This window comes from Neolamprologus multifasciatus, chromosome 6 (assembly GCF_963576455.1).
Source record: "Neolamprologus multifasciatus chromosome 6, fNeoMul1.2, whole genome shotgun sequence".
Lineage (NCBI taxonomy): Eukaryota > Metazoa > Chordata > Actinopteri > Cichliformes > Cichlidae > Neolamprologus > Neolamprologus multifasciatus.
The window spans coordinates 39,057,491-39,070,487 of NC_140444.1; the positions used below are offsets into that span (position 1 = coordinate 39,057,491).

General features: G+C 39.9%; 1 protein-coding gene and 1 long non-coding RNA gene across 9 annotated transcripts in view; both read right to left on the reverse strand.

Annotated features, from left to right (window-relative positions):
* Nucleotides 1-12,997, reverse strand: part of tenm3 (teneurin transmembrane protein 3) — a 796,285-nt gene that overhangs the window by 153,228 nt on the left and 630,060 nt on the right. For 6 of the 8 annotated variants that reach the window (XM_085163565.1, XM_085163562.1, XM_085163563.1 and 3 more), the window contains one exon: nucleotides 12,830-12,997. The exons of the other annotated variants lie outside the window; for them this stretch is intronic. In XM_085163565.1, the coding sequence (XP_085019691.1) occupies nucleotides 12,830-12,997 (168 nt within the window). The remainder of the gene's footprint in view (nucleotides 1-12,829) is intronic. 8 annotated transcript variants of the gene reach the window in all.
* LOC146517693 (uncharacterized) lies at nucleotides 621-12,823 on the reverse strand. The gene is made up of 2 exons (XR_014874662.1): nucleotides 6,326-12,823; nucleotides 621-5,726 (listed from the first exon to the last, which is right to left on the reverse strand). It is a non-coding gene; the product is annotated as an uncharacterized LOC146517693 (long non-coding RNA).

A 12,997-nucleotide genomic window follows, 5' to 3' on the forward strand; every position in this document is an offset into this window, starting at 1 on the left:
AAGCCGACAGCTCGCTGATTCTGATGTTTCGGCGGGTCCGCGCTTTGTGTTTACGTCCTTTTTGCGCTGATTCTAAAGCTGTTAGTTTGATCTCTCTCCAAACATTACTGACTGAACCAGCAGCAAAAGAAGATCCAAACTGCGCTTCACATAAACATCGTCATGAATTCACTCTGACTTTTGCTGTTTTGCTTCCACCAGGATAAAATCACACTTCATGCACAGCTCTCTCTCTCTCTCTCTCTCTCTGTCTCTCCCTGTCTGTCTGTTTTCTTCATTATTCGCTTGCTTGTTACGCACAAGTCTACCGTTGTTTACAGGCTGTCGCCAACGTTTTTTTTTCCTTTTTCTTACTTCCGAAAAGAAAACCTAATTTCTGCCGTTCAATACTGAACAAATTTAAACTTTCTAAAATTATGCAAAATGTAAAACGCAAAATGCCTTGTCTCTAATAAAACCGCTGTAACTTCAGAGGTAACGTTCATGTGTTGATTAATGGTTTTCTTTCGTTTTTGATCTACTGCAGAATATTTTTATAAAATCCCAGAACAGGAAAATCACCTTCATGTTTTTCTGTGTTTTGTCTTCAGCTACTTTGACACAAAGGCCTCTGCTGTGACGCTCACACCTTTGATAAAGTCTTGCGTGTGTCAGCTTCCTTTTTATAGATAAAAAAATATGTAAATGTACTGATCTGAATTATAATATTTCTGACTGTCAAAATTTCCCAGATTCAAATCGAATTGAATCAAATTGAATCGATTCAGGACCTTGTGAATTGGAATTGAATCGATTCTAGAAATCAGTGACGATACCCAGCCCTAGTGTTATCCTTATCACCCTTCTGTTGTAATAGTGATAGTGAAGATGAGTATTTCCAAACTTAAGGGCATAATAATTCAAATGTGTTGAAACAGTGAACAGTAGAAAACGTGAGGTTTGTGTTTGGCTTTGGTGTTTATTTATAATCAGCACGGTGACTCGGTGGTCGGCACTGTTGCCTCACAGCAAGAAGCTCCTGAGTTCAACTCCACCATCAGGCCTCTCTGTGTGGAGTTTGCATGGACTCTTTTAACTTTCACACCATCGATATGTAAATGCACTTGAGTGTTTTTCCTGATAAAACTTGTTTTATTTTTACTTAAATGACGATTTGTTCCTGTCAATCACTTTTTATTTTGCACATATCTGAAGTGACCATATTCAGCACAGCACCTTTAAATTTACAAATAAAACTCATTTCTGTATAAATTCATTTGGAATTAAAGACAGCAGTAGTGTGCATACGACAGAAGGACAAATGTGTGGTCTCTTTGGGATTCTTTTTGGAGTCTTCTTGTTACAGTTTCGTCCACTATTGTTGTTTTATTAAACGAAGAATTGGCCACATTTGGATGAAAGGCTGGACTGCAAAGTTCTCAGCAAATACCAGCTGGTTGCATCCACTGCATACCCAGCAGCTGTATGAAAGGAGAAACTTCACGGGCTCTAAACTTGCTTTTTTAGTGTTTCCAGTCCTGGAGACGTCTGTTTCCTCACACAGTGCCTGAAACAAAACGGGACAGTATAGCCGAGACAGGCTGGGACCAGAGGCTGGAGCGAAAGGTTTGCTGTTAAAACAGTGTTTACAGAATTGTAATGAGCTATGTCTTTATTCTTAAGCACAGTCTGAACTCTGTACACACACTTATTTAAATGTTTGAATAAGTGGTGCTAAAGGATGTAAAATATCTTTTAGTTTATCAGGGCAAAGGCCTACGAACGTCTCATTACTGACTGTAATTAACAGCAGTCGGTGATTTCTCTTTCCCAGCATGAAAGTGAAACACTCACTGGATCGACCCAGAAGTCCAAGGAAATCAGTGAAGACTGAAGAAGGAGAATTATAGATTTACACAAGCTGGGAAGGTCATTTCTAAACAACTGCAGATTCCTGGATCATCAGTTCAAACAACTGTGTGTAAGGTAAGTTATCTGGCTGTCACCAGTTTGCTGAAGTCTGGAAGAAGACCTGCACGGTCACCATCATGTTAGGAGAAAACGCTTAGGAACGAACCAGGAACCACCCATGATGAAGCCTGTCATCAACACCATCACGTTCCACAGTGAAGCAGATTTTACATTTGAGGCAATATCACCCTAACCATGAAGCAACATCAGAGCTGAAGGTGCACACCTTTGACACCGAAACACACGATCTCCGTTTGCCTCGTCTGCATATAAACGCAGAAACTGAGCTTTGGAAACTCTTTACCTGGTAGGAGTTTCTTGAAAAGCTCCATTTAAAGCTACGATTACCAGCACACATATGCATGTTTGGATTTATCCGCGTGCCTGTGATGCATCTATACGGACCTTTGACCTCAACTGTAACATAAAATCTAAACGTGAGGACACAGAAGGACACGGCGTCGACATACGAGTGAAATAACTTGCAAAGGCAACCTCGGTGGCTTAGAGGAGCACAGTCTCCCCTATTAATGACCTGGTCAGAGAGCAAGAGTTAAAGGGTAAGGGGGGGGTACTGAGAGCTGACTTGGCAGGAGAAAATGAGGGCGAGAGACACAGAGAGGGAGGAGAGGGTGGATGGGGTCAGTGCACTGGTGCAAGAATCAAGAGAGAGAAATGAGCAGGACTGATGATCCAGAGAAGGGTGCAGCTGTGATACCAAAGAAGTGAGAGGACGAGAGAGCAAGAGAGGGTGGTGGGAGTGGGTGATGATGATGATGATGAAGTCAAAAAAAAGGGAGCAGAAAAGTAAAAAAATAAATTCTAATTTATGGCTCTTAATAGTGCTAATTTATTATACACACAAATGTTCATTATACATATTGTATTGAGGACAGATAGAATGGTTCATCTGTATAAAGCATCTTTGTACTCAGCCGAGTCTCAGTCGCCCAAACACACACACATCTGGGCCTGAACACCTTTCTAACATTTGCATACACTCTGATGGAAACATCAGAAAACGTGGGGCCCAGTGGGCTTTGGCATGTAGAAGGGATCAAACTACCGAGATGACCCGCTCTGTCACAACAGCCATCCCTGCACCGTAAAAAGAAAATCCTAAAAAAACAGTAATATTCCAGCAGCTGGGGCCAAAACACTACCGTAAAAAATCAGAAAATGACTTCCTCGTGAAAATACGGTTATTTCCAGGAATGACAACAGTTTGTTGTGCTAATTTCACATGAGATTCTGCCTTTTCCAAGTGCTTTTAAACATTAAATTAGGAACATTTTAATGTGATCAAACAATGAAATTACCTATAAACAAGGTCAATGAATGTGGCAATATGAATAATAATACTTAAAGGTACAGAAATATACAGTTAACAGCTGGGAGGGTATCGTTTAGGTTTTATCCGATACCGGTGCCAAACCGGTACTTTTGAAACGGTGCCGGTGCTTAAAGAATGGAGAACACAAAATTGGTCCAAAAACCAAAAACCTCTCATATTCAGCTGTTTTTTTGTAAAAAGATAACAATGTTAGCCTTTTCTGCAGCTATGGGGCATATATGGTATCACTCTTGGCTGGAAGCAGTGCTTAAACAATGGAAAAAACACAAACTTTGTCCAAAAACCTCTCATGTTTAGCTGTTTTCCACTTTTTCTTTGGTCATTTTAGCCTTTTTGGCCAGCGTGAAGGGAGTATCTGCTATCAAACAAGAAGACATCATGACACTGGATACCGGTACCCAACCCTAGTTAACAGTTGGTTTAAATAATAATGGATTGAATTCATAAAGCGCTTTATAATTCCCCTCTGACATCACCAGTAGGTGAAGCGTCTTGCTCAAGGACACAACGACCGAGAGCTTCCGAGCCGGGGCTCGAAACGGCGACCTTCTGATTATAAGGTGAACTCCCAACACTTGAGCCACGATCGCCCTAAACAGCAATAATAATAATAATTATTTGATGTAAAAAAAAGATTATACGAGTCATTTTATATATTTTTCCACAGCATTACATTTGAATTTAACAGTTCGATCTTTCAAATAACGGACAGATATTTGTGAAATTATGACACATTTGTGAATTATTTTAACAATCTAAATATGCTCATGTACAGACAGATACATTTAAAAAACAAGAAAATTATGTTTTATGTTTTATATTTACATTTATAGTGATTTTACGTTAATTTACATTTGAAATGTGAAATCAGTCTATTTATGTGAATTTAATGATGTTCTAGAAGAACAGAACAAAACTGTAAAATACTTTTATATTACAGTTTTTTTACAGTGTGTTTGAAAAAGTACAACATCCATCGATATAGGAGGAGCTTTAAATCTCCTTATTATAAACGTACTGCATGATTCACGTTAGCACTTTATTAGGATTAGACTAAAAATCAGCTGATCAGTGAAGTCTTTAAAATACTGAGGAATCAAACTGTTTAAGTTCAAGCAGTACTAATATTACTAATATACTTGTTTTGCACATAACTGTAACTTTGATTGGTAGAAATGGGAAACCATAAACAGAGTTCTGATTGTCAGGATTCAGCGCTGTGGTTCATTGGAGGGGAAAAGGCCAAGAGAAGTCATATTACGATCTTTATTATTCTTAAAATCTCTGCATAAGTGCCAATAAAAGTAAAAGTCTGACAAAATGATAGCTACAATCTACAGAACAACACATTTGGGTTCTTGTTAGAACAGTGTCAGAGTGCTGCTGGGGGAACACGACCCATGCTTTCGCCTCTCTCTTCGTTCTCCTTTCATTTTGCCTTAATTCCTCCACGCCTGTCGAGAGTTTTCCTTTTTTCCTGCACCCTCCACTTTCTCTCAACGTCTCTTTAATTCCTATAATTTTTTACACACAGCTCTGAACAATAACTCTCCAGGCTGTCTGAAGAATTTCATTTCATGTTCAGTCCAGCCCTCGTAAAAAATGAAAAGCACTAAACTCTCACTATTGTTTCTATACAGACAACTTTGCAAAGGACCAGTTTTAAATGGTAGCTTTAGCTACTTTGTTACTAGCAGTAAGCTTCGTTATATTTCGATCATGAATCATACACTCATCCTGTTGTAATCATTTCTTTGAGCTGTTCTTCTTCTCCGGTGGAGTGATTGAGATAAAAACCAGACATGAACCTTTAATGCTGCAGAAATGTTTCTTTGCCTTTCTCTTCCTCAGATCTGTGCCTCAGCATAAACCTGTCTCAGAGGTCTACAGATCATTCCCCGGACTTCATGATGTGGTTCGTGCTCTGACATGTGCTGTCAACTGTAGGATCTACTGTAGACGGGTGTGTGCCGCTTCAAATAACACGAGATGAAACTGGATGGACCTGAGCTCAATTCTGAGTGTCAAGGCAGATGCTGTGAATGTACATGTTATATGTTGTATGTGTGTAGATAAGATGAATTTTGGATTGAATCAATTTTGGATTAAGGCTTTTAACAGGACAACATGTGGAATAAGTGAAGGACTTTGACTACCTTCCAGATGTGCCGTGCACACACCTCATTTAATATCTGGTTACATGTCCCTTAATAATTTGCACCTCGTGGTAACCATCAAGCAGCTTCTGGCACAGCTCTGTGACACTCGTCTTTGCAGAACTCGTTTCAGCATGAGAGCCTTGTTTACATGGTGCTGAGCCTCATTTCATTTTCTTGGTTTCGGTTCACAAATTTAGCAAATTTACATTTTATAAAGCATCAACTTTTTTACGACCAGGGTTGTACATGTGTTTAGCTCGACTCTCTCCATTAGAGGTGGGAATCACCACACATCCCACGATACGATATTATTGCAATTTTTTTAAATATTTTGCGATATTCAGATTCTGTACATAAAGGTAAACTTTATCAATCATCATTTTCTCTAATATCAAAGTCTCACACTCAGTCTTTCTCTCATTTCAGTTTGATTGTTGACAAACTGAACGGTTTGTATTACAGTCTAGTCCAACTTAACTGAATCAACCATCTGGTACAATTATAGCTATTCTGAACTATGCAGTTTATGAAAACTATGCAGCCCCTTCAGCAACTGAAGAATCTGAAAGTAAATTAAAACAAAATATAATTTTACATTAAATAAAAAAGTTTTAAACTTAATTAAAATAAAACATGTCTTAAATTAAAATAAGTAAACTGTCATGTTTATTGCTGCCAAAAACAAGTTAAACACATTTGGACAGTGAAGGAATGTCAGGATTCTCTGAAGTCAGAGCATGTTCCAGTCCACAAAAACCTTTTTGTAACAAAATATCGATTTCTGCTGTCCCTGTATTGATACATTGTTAGCCAACAAAATATCACCATACTATACAGTATCCATTTTTTCCCCCACCTCTACTCTCCATCCATCTTTATTCACTTATCCAGTTCAGTTCGCCAGTCTGCTGCAGGGCTAACACAGACAACCATTCCCACCTACAGACAGGTAGGATCGCAGGTTAACTAACTCCACTAGCTGCTCTTTATTTATAAGAGAGCATTTCCAATAAGTCCTGTAAGAAGCCAGAGAGACGAGGGTGAAGATGAATTGGAAGGAAACGCCATAAATTACAATCTGAGTTGAATCCTCAAAACAAAATGTTGCAGTGAATCATTTCATAGTGGATAGTGCACTTGCGTGACACACTCTTTCTTTTAGCTCTCTATCTTATGACTCTCTTCCACTTTATCTCTTTGTCTCCGTCTCTGTCTTCTTTTCTCTTTGTGTGGAGCCTGCTACAACAGTTTGATTTACTTAAGTGGCTCCATTCTGCAATCAGCCTCAGACAAGAGTGTGTGTGTGTGTGTGTGTGTGTGTGTGTGTGTGTGTGTGTGTGTGTGTGTGGTTTAAACCCCAGCCACCAGCTACTAGTCTGAGGTTCATTAGCCTGATCAATCATTCAGTCTCGTCTCTTCTCAAATATTTTCTCTGTTTTTCTCTGTTTAAATCTAATTGATTTGTTCTTATGTCAAAAAGTTTTCTGCTGTTGTTCCTGCTTTTCTTCATCGCTTCTTTCCGCTGGCATCATCGATTAGGTCTGGTGTTGAGAAGTATTTCGTGCCCTCTCCTTTCTCCATCTCTTTCTTTCAGTGGCTCATTGATTGTTTCTGGTGTTGAGGAGAATTGCCTATTTGGTCCTCAAGTAAAAAGCACTAAGTGTTATTCACGTTGCTCCCCAGCCTTGGTCTGACCTCCCTTTTGCTTTCAGTGTAGACGCTGTCGATAAGCTTTGGAGTCATCCCATCATTTGCAGAGAAACTTTCCATTTTCTATGTTGCTTTTTCCTGTCTGAGGAGATTTCCTCCTCCTCGCCCTGTGAAGGCCGGCTGCTGAAGAACGCTTGTCTGTTGCCCTCTGAAGCCAAAATACCAGCGCGTGGAAGAACGATGAGCTATTAAATTGCCTTAAAACAAATGGCACTCATTTTTAAACGGGCTTCTCTCATTTAAAAATGACATTTGAAATGGAGCCCGGTGAAGTGGACACATTGTAAAGATAAGATTAGCCTTCATTAGTCCCACATGTTCTGTTCTGTCAGTGTTTTCAGTTGTTATTGGGATTTTTGATAGTATCAAACTTTAAGTTATTCCAGCCCATTCTCACTCCCGAGGTGTAACACACGATTTGTCAAGTCCCGAGGCGTTCCTGAGGAACGTGAAAGGTGACCTTCCACGTTCTTATGCTAGCGCCGGGTTATGGATGAAATCCAGTAGGATATTCCAGCCCTGACCATAACCAGCATTTTAACGACGTTAGACAACGCGATTGAAGTAAAACAAACGCACATGTGTAGATTCATTCCAAACGGTTCTCATGTTTCCTCATGTTTCCGATCTCGTAATATAAGGACGTGTTGGATGCACAGAAGTATATCAATGAGTTGTCACCTAGTGTAAAATGTTACGCTTTGGGAGTGAGAACGTGTTGGTAACAAAATTCTATTTGGAACGATTTGTTTTGTGTGAAGACTTTGAAGTCAGGTGTCTGGTGTAGGGCTGCTCGATTATGGCAAAAATGATGATCATGATTATTTTCACTGAAACTGAGATCTCGATTATTTGACAATAACAATGTGTTGAATAATGACTTTAAAAAATAATATAAAATAGTGCAAATACTGATAACAGTGCAAATGTTTGCAATATAAGAAATAAATGAAAAATGTAAACATCTATGTTTAGTGAAGTTTGCAGTGTTGCTCTGTGGTGCAGAGTTTACACACTGTGTCTACTTGATCCACGCCTGACTCCGCGAACCCGAATGTTTCCACACCACTGAAGTTTTTTTTACCTCTTTTCAACCAACAGCAGTCACTCTCCTCTCCAAATAACTTCTGCTTAGCTTTCCGAGCTTCCTCTTAATCAGTGGTCCCCAACCCCCGGGCCTCGGACCGGTATCAGTCCGTGAGTCGTTTGGTACCGTCGTTTTTATCGGTTTTCAGCGTTAATTTGTTATCGTTTTTATCGTTTACTCGGTTTTTCTGGGTCTTTTCACGTGTGTTATGATTGAATCTTCTTTTTTTCAGTACTGGTACTAGTTTTATTTTGTTGTATTTATCCGCGACACCTTAAAGGCCGGTCCATGAAAATATTGTCGGGCATAAACCGGTCCGTGGTGCAAAAAAGGTTGGAGACCGCTGCTCTTAATTGTTGTGACGCGTGTTCGAAATGCAGAGAGGTGCGCTCGATTTGCCACACGGAGCAGCGCGAGAGTAAAGCACGAGGGAGGGGCTAATAATCGGCTCAGTCATTGTTAATGATCGTTGAAAGCCCAGATCGTAATCAAGATTAAAATTCGATTAATTGAGCAGCCCTGTCTGGGTGCATTGTTACACTATAGAAACCAAAGTATGGGCCTAATCTTTGAAATCAGTGCTTTCAATCCAATTGCTGCAGGTGTATAAAATCATACTGCAAGTCTGCCTTTACAGAAAGAAGGGATTGTTCTATGCTGTAATGGGATCAACAAGTCAGGTCAGGAAATTTCCTCCTTCCTAAATATTCCACAATCAACTTAGTTGGAAAGGAAACAGTAAAGTAGATAAGATTCATCAACACAATTAAAACAATTTGAAATTTAAAACATTTACATTTGACAGGTACAGTTGGTCATTCAGGGCTTCTGGAGTGATGGATCTAAATCTGAGGTTGTTGTCAACATGCATGGAGGAGGTCAGCAGAGCGTGTCTACAGGCAGCTGTCATTGTTTCAGGCTCAGCCAGCGGTGTTGGGGAGTTCGGCAAAACAATGAATGCCATCAGATTTGGAGCCACCATGCAACCATATGGAAAGTGTCATATTGCAGGTTCACTGTTCAGCATGAACACGATCACAAATACACTGACATGGATAGCTGATAGAAAATCAAGAACATTATCAGTTAGACTGGCCTCCTACGAGCCCAGGCCGCAACCTTATTGAAGGATTAAGTTGGGATCGACTGGAGAGGCAATGAAAACAAAAGCTGGAAAACTTTGGAATGCCCTTCAAAAAGCCTGGAAAATTCAGTTCAATTCAGTTTTGTTTATATAGCAAAAGTTCATAACAACAGTTCCCTGAAATAAAATTGTCCAAACGATCCTTTTGCCTGTTCTGGTGTATTTCCATGTAGGTTTCCACCTCTTTCCCATTTTCCTAACCAAATATAAAGACATGAGGGGGCTGATATGTAAAGTAAAATGAGTAAAACAAAGCTTGTCTTTAAAAATATAAATGTATGATATTTATGGGCCGACGTAGCTTTCAACTTTTTGAGTTTTTCGCTGAGGCAGACTGGCCGGCCAGGTGTTATTTCCCACTCTTTATGATGCTTCAGTATTTGACATCCAACACAAATATCTTTCAATGCTTTCTCCAGCTTCTTTCTATTGTAAGGGAAGGTTAACGAAATAAAAGGCTGGCTTCCACGTTAGTGCATATCTGTGTCTGTGTGTGCAAGAAAATATCAGCTAAAGACCAAATAAAGAAATAAGCACTTACTTTTTAAAAAGGATAAGTGAGATAGTAATATCTTAAGACGTTTTACTGAGTATTGATTAATTAGCTTGGACCTCGTCCACATTGGTAAAGGAGGAGCACACAGACCTGCAGTCATTACACGTCGAGCTGTTTCTGATCATGTTTAGATGATGCATATATAAGGAGATGACTATAGTTCTCTGTTTCTCTTATACATGTCTCCTTCTCACCTTCTTTCCTTCCAGGTATTTTTCCTCTTGATTTCTCCCCTTTCGCGGCCCCTCCTGGTGTAGTCTGATAGTTCCTATCTTCAGACTATCACAGTCTGTTTCCTATCAAACTCCCAACTATGACCAACTCAATAAGGGGCCATTGCCCAGTCAAAACAACTCAGCATCTGGTGCTCGTCACTATCCACAGGCACACATATCTTGATCAGCTGCAGTGTTTCGAGCAGCCAGACTATGGTCGTCGTCTTCATGCTATTAGCTTCATGCTAATACTAGCACAAACATGTGGAGACACCAGGAGAAGCTCTGTCATTAAATAGAAATACGTTTCAATCAAATTTTAAAAAAGAAAGAAGCTGTCATCAGTGAGGTGTAGTTTGTTTCTCTACAGTTGTGACAAGAGTCCAAAGTTTTGGATCTAAGCAGCTTTTTTTTCTGTGCTGTATCTCAGTTTCCAGTTTAAAAACATCCAACCGAGCCTGTCCTATCACATCAGCTACAGAAACACACTGGGGGACTTTATCAGATCAAAGTGATAAAAGCCCAGAACTGCTATTACAATCAAATACTTGCTAAATGATATTTGATTGTTGTAGCAATCAAATAATAAAGAAACATTTTTGGTCTAATGTATTTGTAGTTTTATTGGGACATTTAAAAATGCCTTTTGTTTAGTCACACTGCTTGTATAAGAAAAAAGAGCTAGAGAGGATGTGACAACGTAGGGCTGCACGATTTTGCATAAAATGAGAATCACGATTTTTTGGCTTAGAATTGAGATCACGATTCTCTCACGATTTTCTTTTCCAGTATAAATATTTATTGCACTTATTAACTGCACATCAACTTCGTAACAGTTGAGACTGAACATAAAAACAATAAATAAACATAAAAACAACAAATGTCTCACATTTTGTCGTTGTCGCAAAATGTTGTACTGCTTGAAATTGCGTCTCCACCGTTGCTCGACACTGCAGCTGTGTCCCAATTCAGGGTCTGCACGCTTGAAGTTCGCATTTTAAGTGCGATTACGTCACCGCCACGCGACGACGGCTGTCCGAATTCGAAGTGTACTTCAAATGCATACTCCAAATGCGCCGTCGATTTCCCCAAATATCAAGCGTGGTCCCATATATCCCACAATTCATAGCGCGGCGGTGGGTGTGGATAATTTTGCTGCAAATTACGGCAGAAGGGAGCGGCCAAGAGTGAACTGTCAAAAGTAAGTACTGAATATGACGTCACTTATTTATGTGCGAATGTTTAATAACAAAGAACATTAAAACATTTCTGTTGGCCACATGTCGGCAAAGTTATGTGACACTAGTGATGTTTGTACTTACAGCCTCTACATATATATATATATATATATATATATATATATATATATATCATAATAATCTGACAATACTATAATATTGGCCATATTATATTTACATTACCACAGTGAGATGAATTTAGTCTCATCAGCTAATTGTTATTTATTAACTAATCTTAAATGACTGTTCAGTACAGAAATGAAGCCCAACAATCATGTTTTACAGTCCTGTGGTCTCAGCCTCAGATACTCAACTAATCAAAGTGATGTCATGACAAAAATGAATGACCAACAAAACATTTTTCTCCTTCATTTCTGTCACACAAAGCTGTATGAGACGTTTCTCGCGGTTAGTATCATGGTTGCTAGGCAACCTGAACAGAGTGACGAAGGCTAGACCGTCCCATTTCACAAGCCTCTCACTTCCACACTTCTCGTACTTATAGTACGCACCGTACGTAGTGCGCGTAGTGCGCGTACTTCAAGCGTGCAGACCCTGAATTGGGACACAGCCTGCGTGTATAGAGCAGGTAGTGCAACAATAGAAAAATAGTTGCAGCACTGTGTAGCGTTTGTCTAGGGTGTTGATCATTTTCCTAAATCCCTCGTTTTGCACAGTGTTGATGGAGCCATATCTTTGGTCAGCTGATAAGTAACAGCCTCCGTAATTTCTTTGTGCCTGCGGGAGTTCGACGGGTATAGGGAAGCGCTGTATAAGGTTCCCGTTATTGATGTTTGGGTGGTTGACCGGGACGGATTTTCTCCTGTCACTTTCTCGTCATCCCTGACGTGCTCTCCGTTGTTTTTCCTGCTAATTTTAGCAGCCAGCGCCTGTATCACGTGGTATAAGGCTCCGCCCTCGTCATTTGTTGAGCAGGAAGCGTGAGCGCTTGTTTTCATGCAGATTACGTCCCGGATCAAAATGCGGTACAATCGTCGTCGTCGTCTTTTTCTTTTTTTTTTTTAAATCGTTGTCATTTGGATATGAGATCGCACATAAGTATGACTCGAGATCGCGATTTTCTAACGATTAATCGTGCAGCCCTATGACAACGTATTCTGAAGAACAAAATAAAAGTCATTTTAAATGTGTGTGTTTGACACAGACAGTCATTGTTATATTTACTTGAGAGATTAGTGACCAAATCTACATGCTCTCTTTTGTGTGAATAAAATCCGTCAGCCGCTCTGTGACAGCAGATTGATGTTTAGGTGCAGAGGAAATAAAAACACACAAGGAGAAACCACGACTAACTTCCACCACGCCTGTCACCCTGGGAGTCACCCCACAGTCCACAGCTGCAGCTCACACACTGAATCCAAAATGAGTGCATGTCTTTAAAAAAAGTCTCTTTACCATATGTTACGGCTAAGTACAACCGAGCAGCATACTCCTCTTCCTCCTCCTCTTCCTCTGAGTTAGGCTCAGGTATGTTGGCTAACAGCGGGTTGTCGTGCGGATTAGCTGACTGTGGATGTGATTGGTCAATGACAGATGGGCAGGAGGGGGAGGGCATGGGAGGAC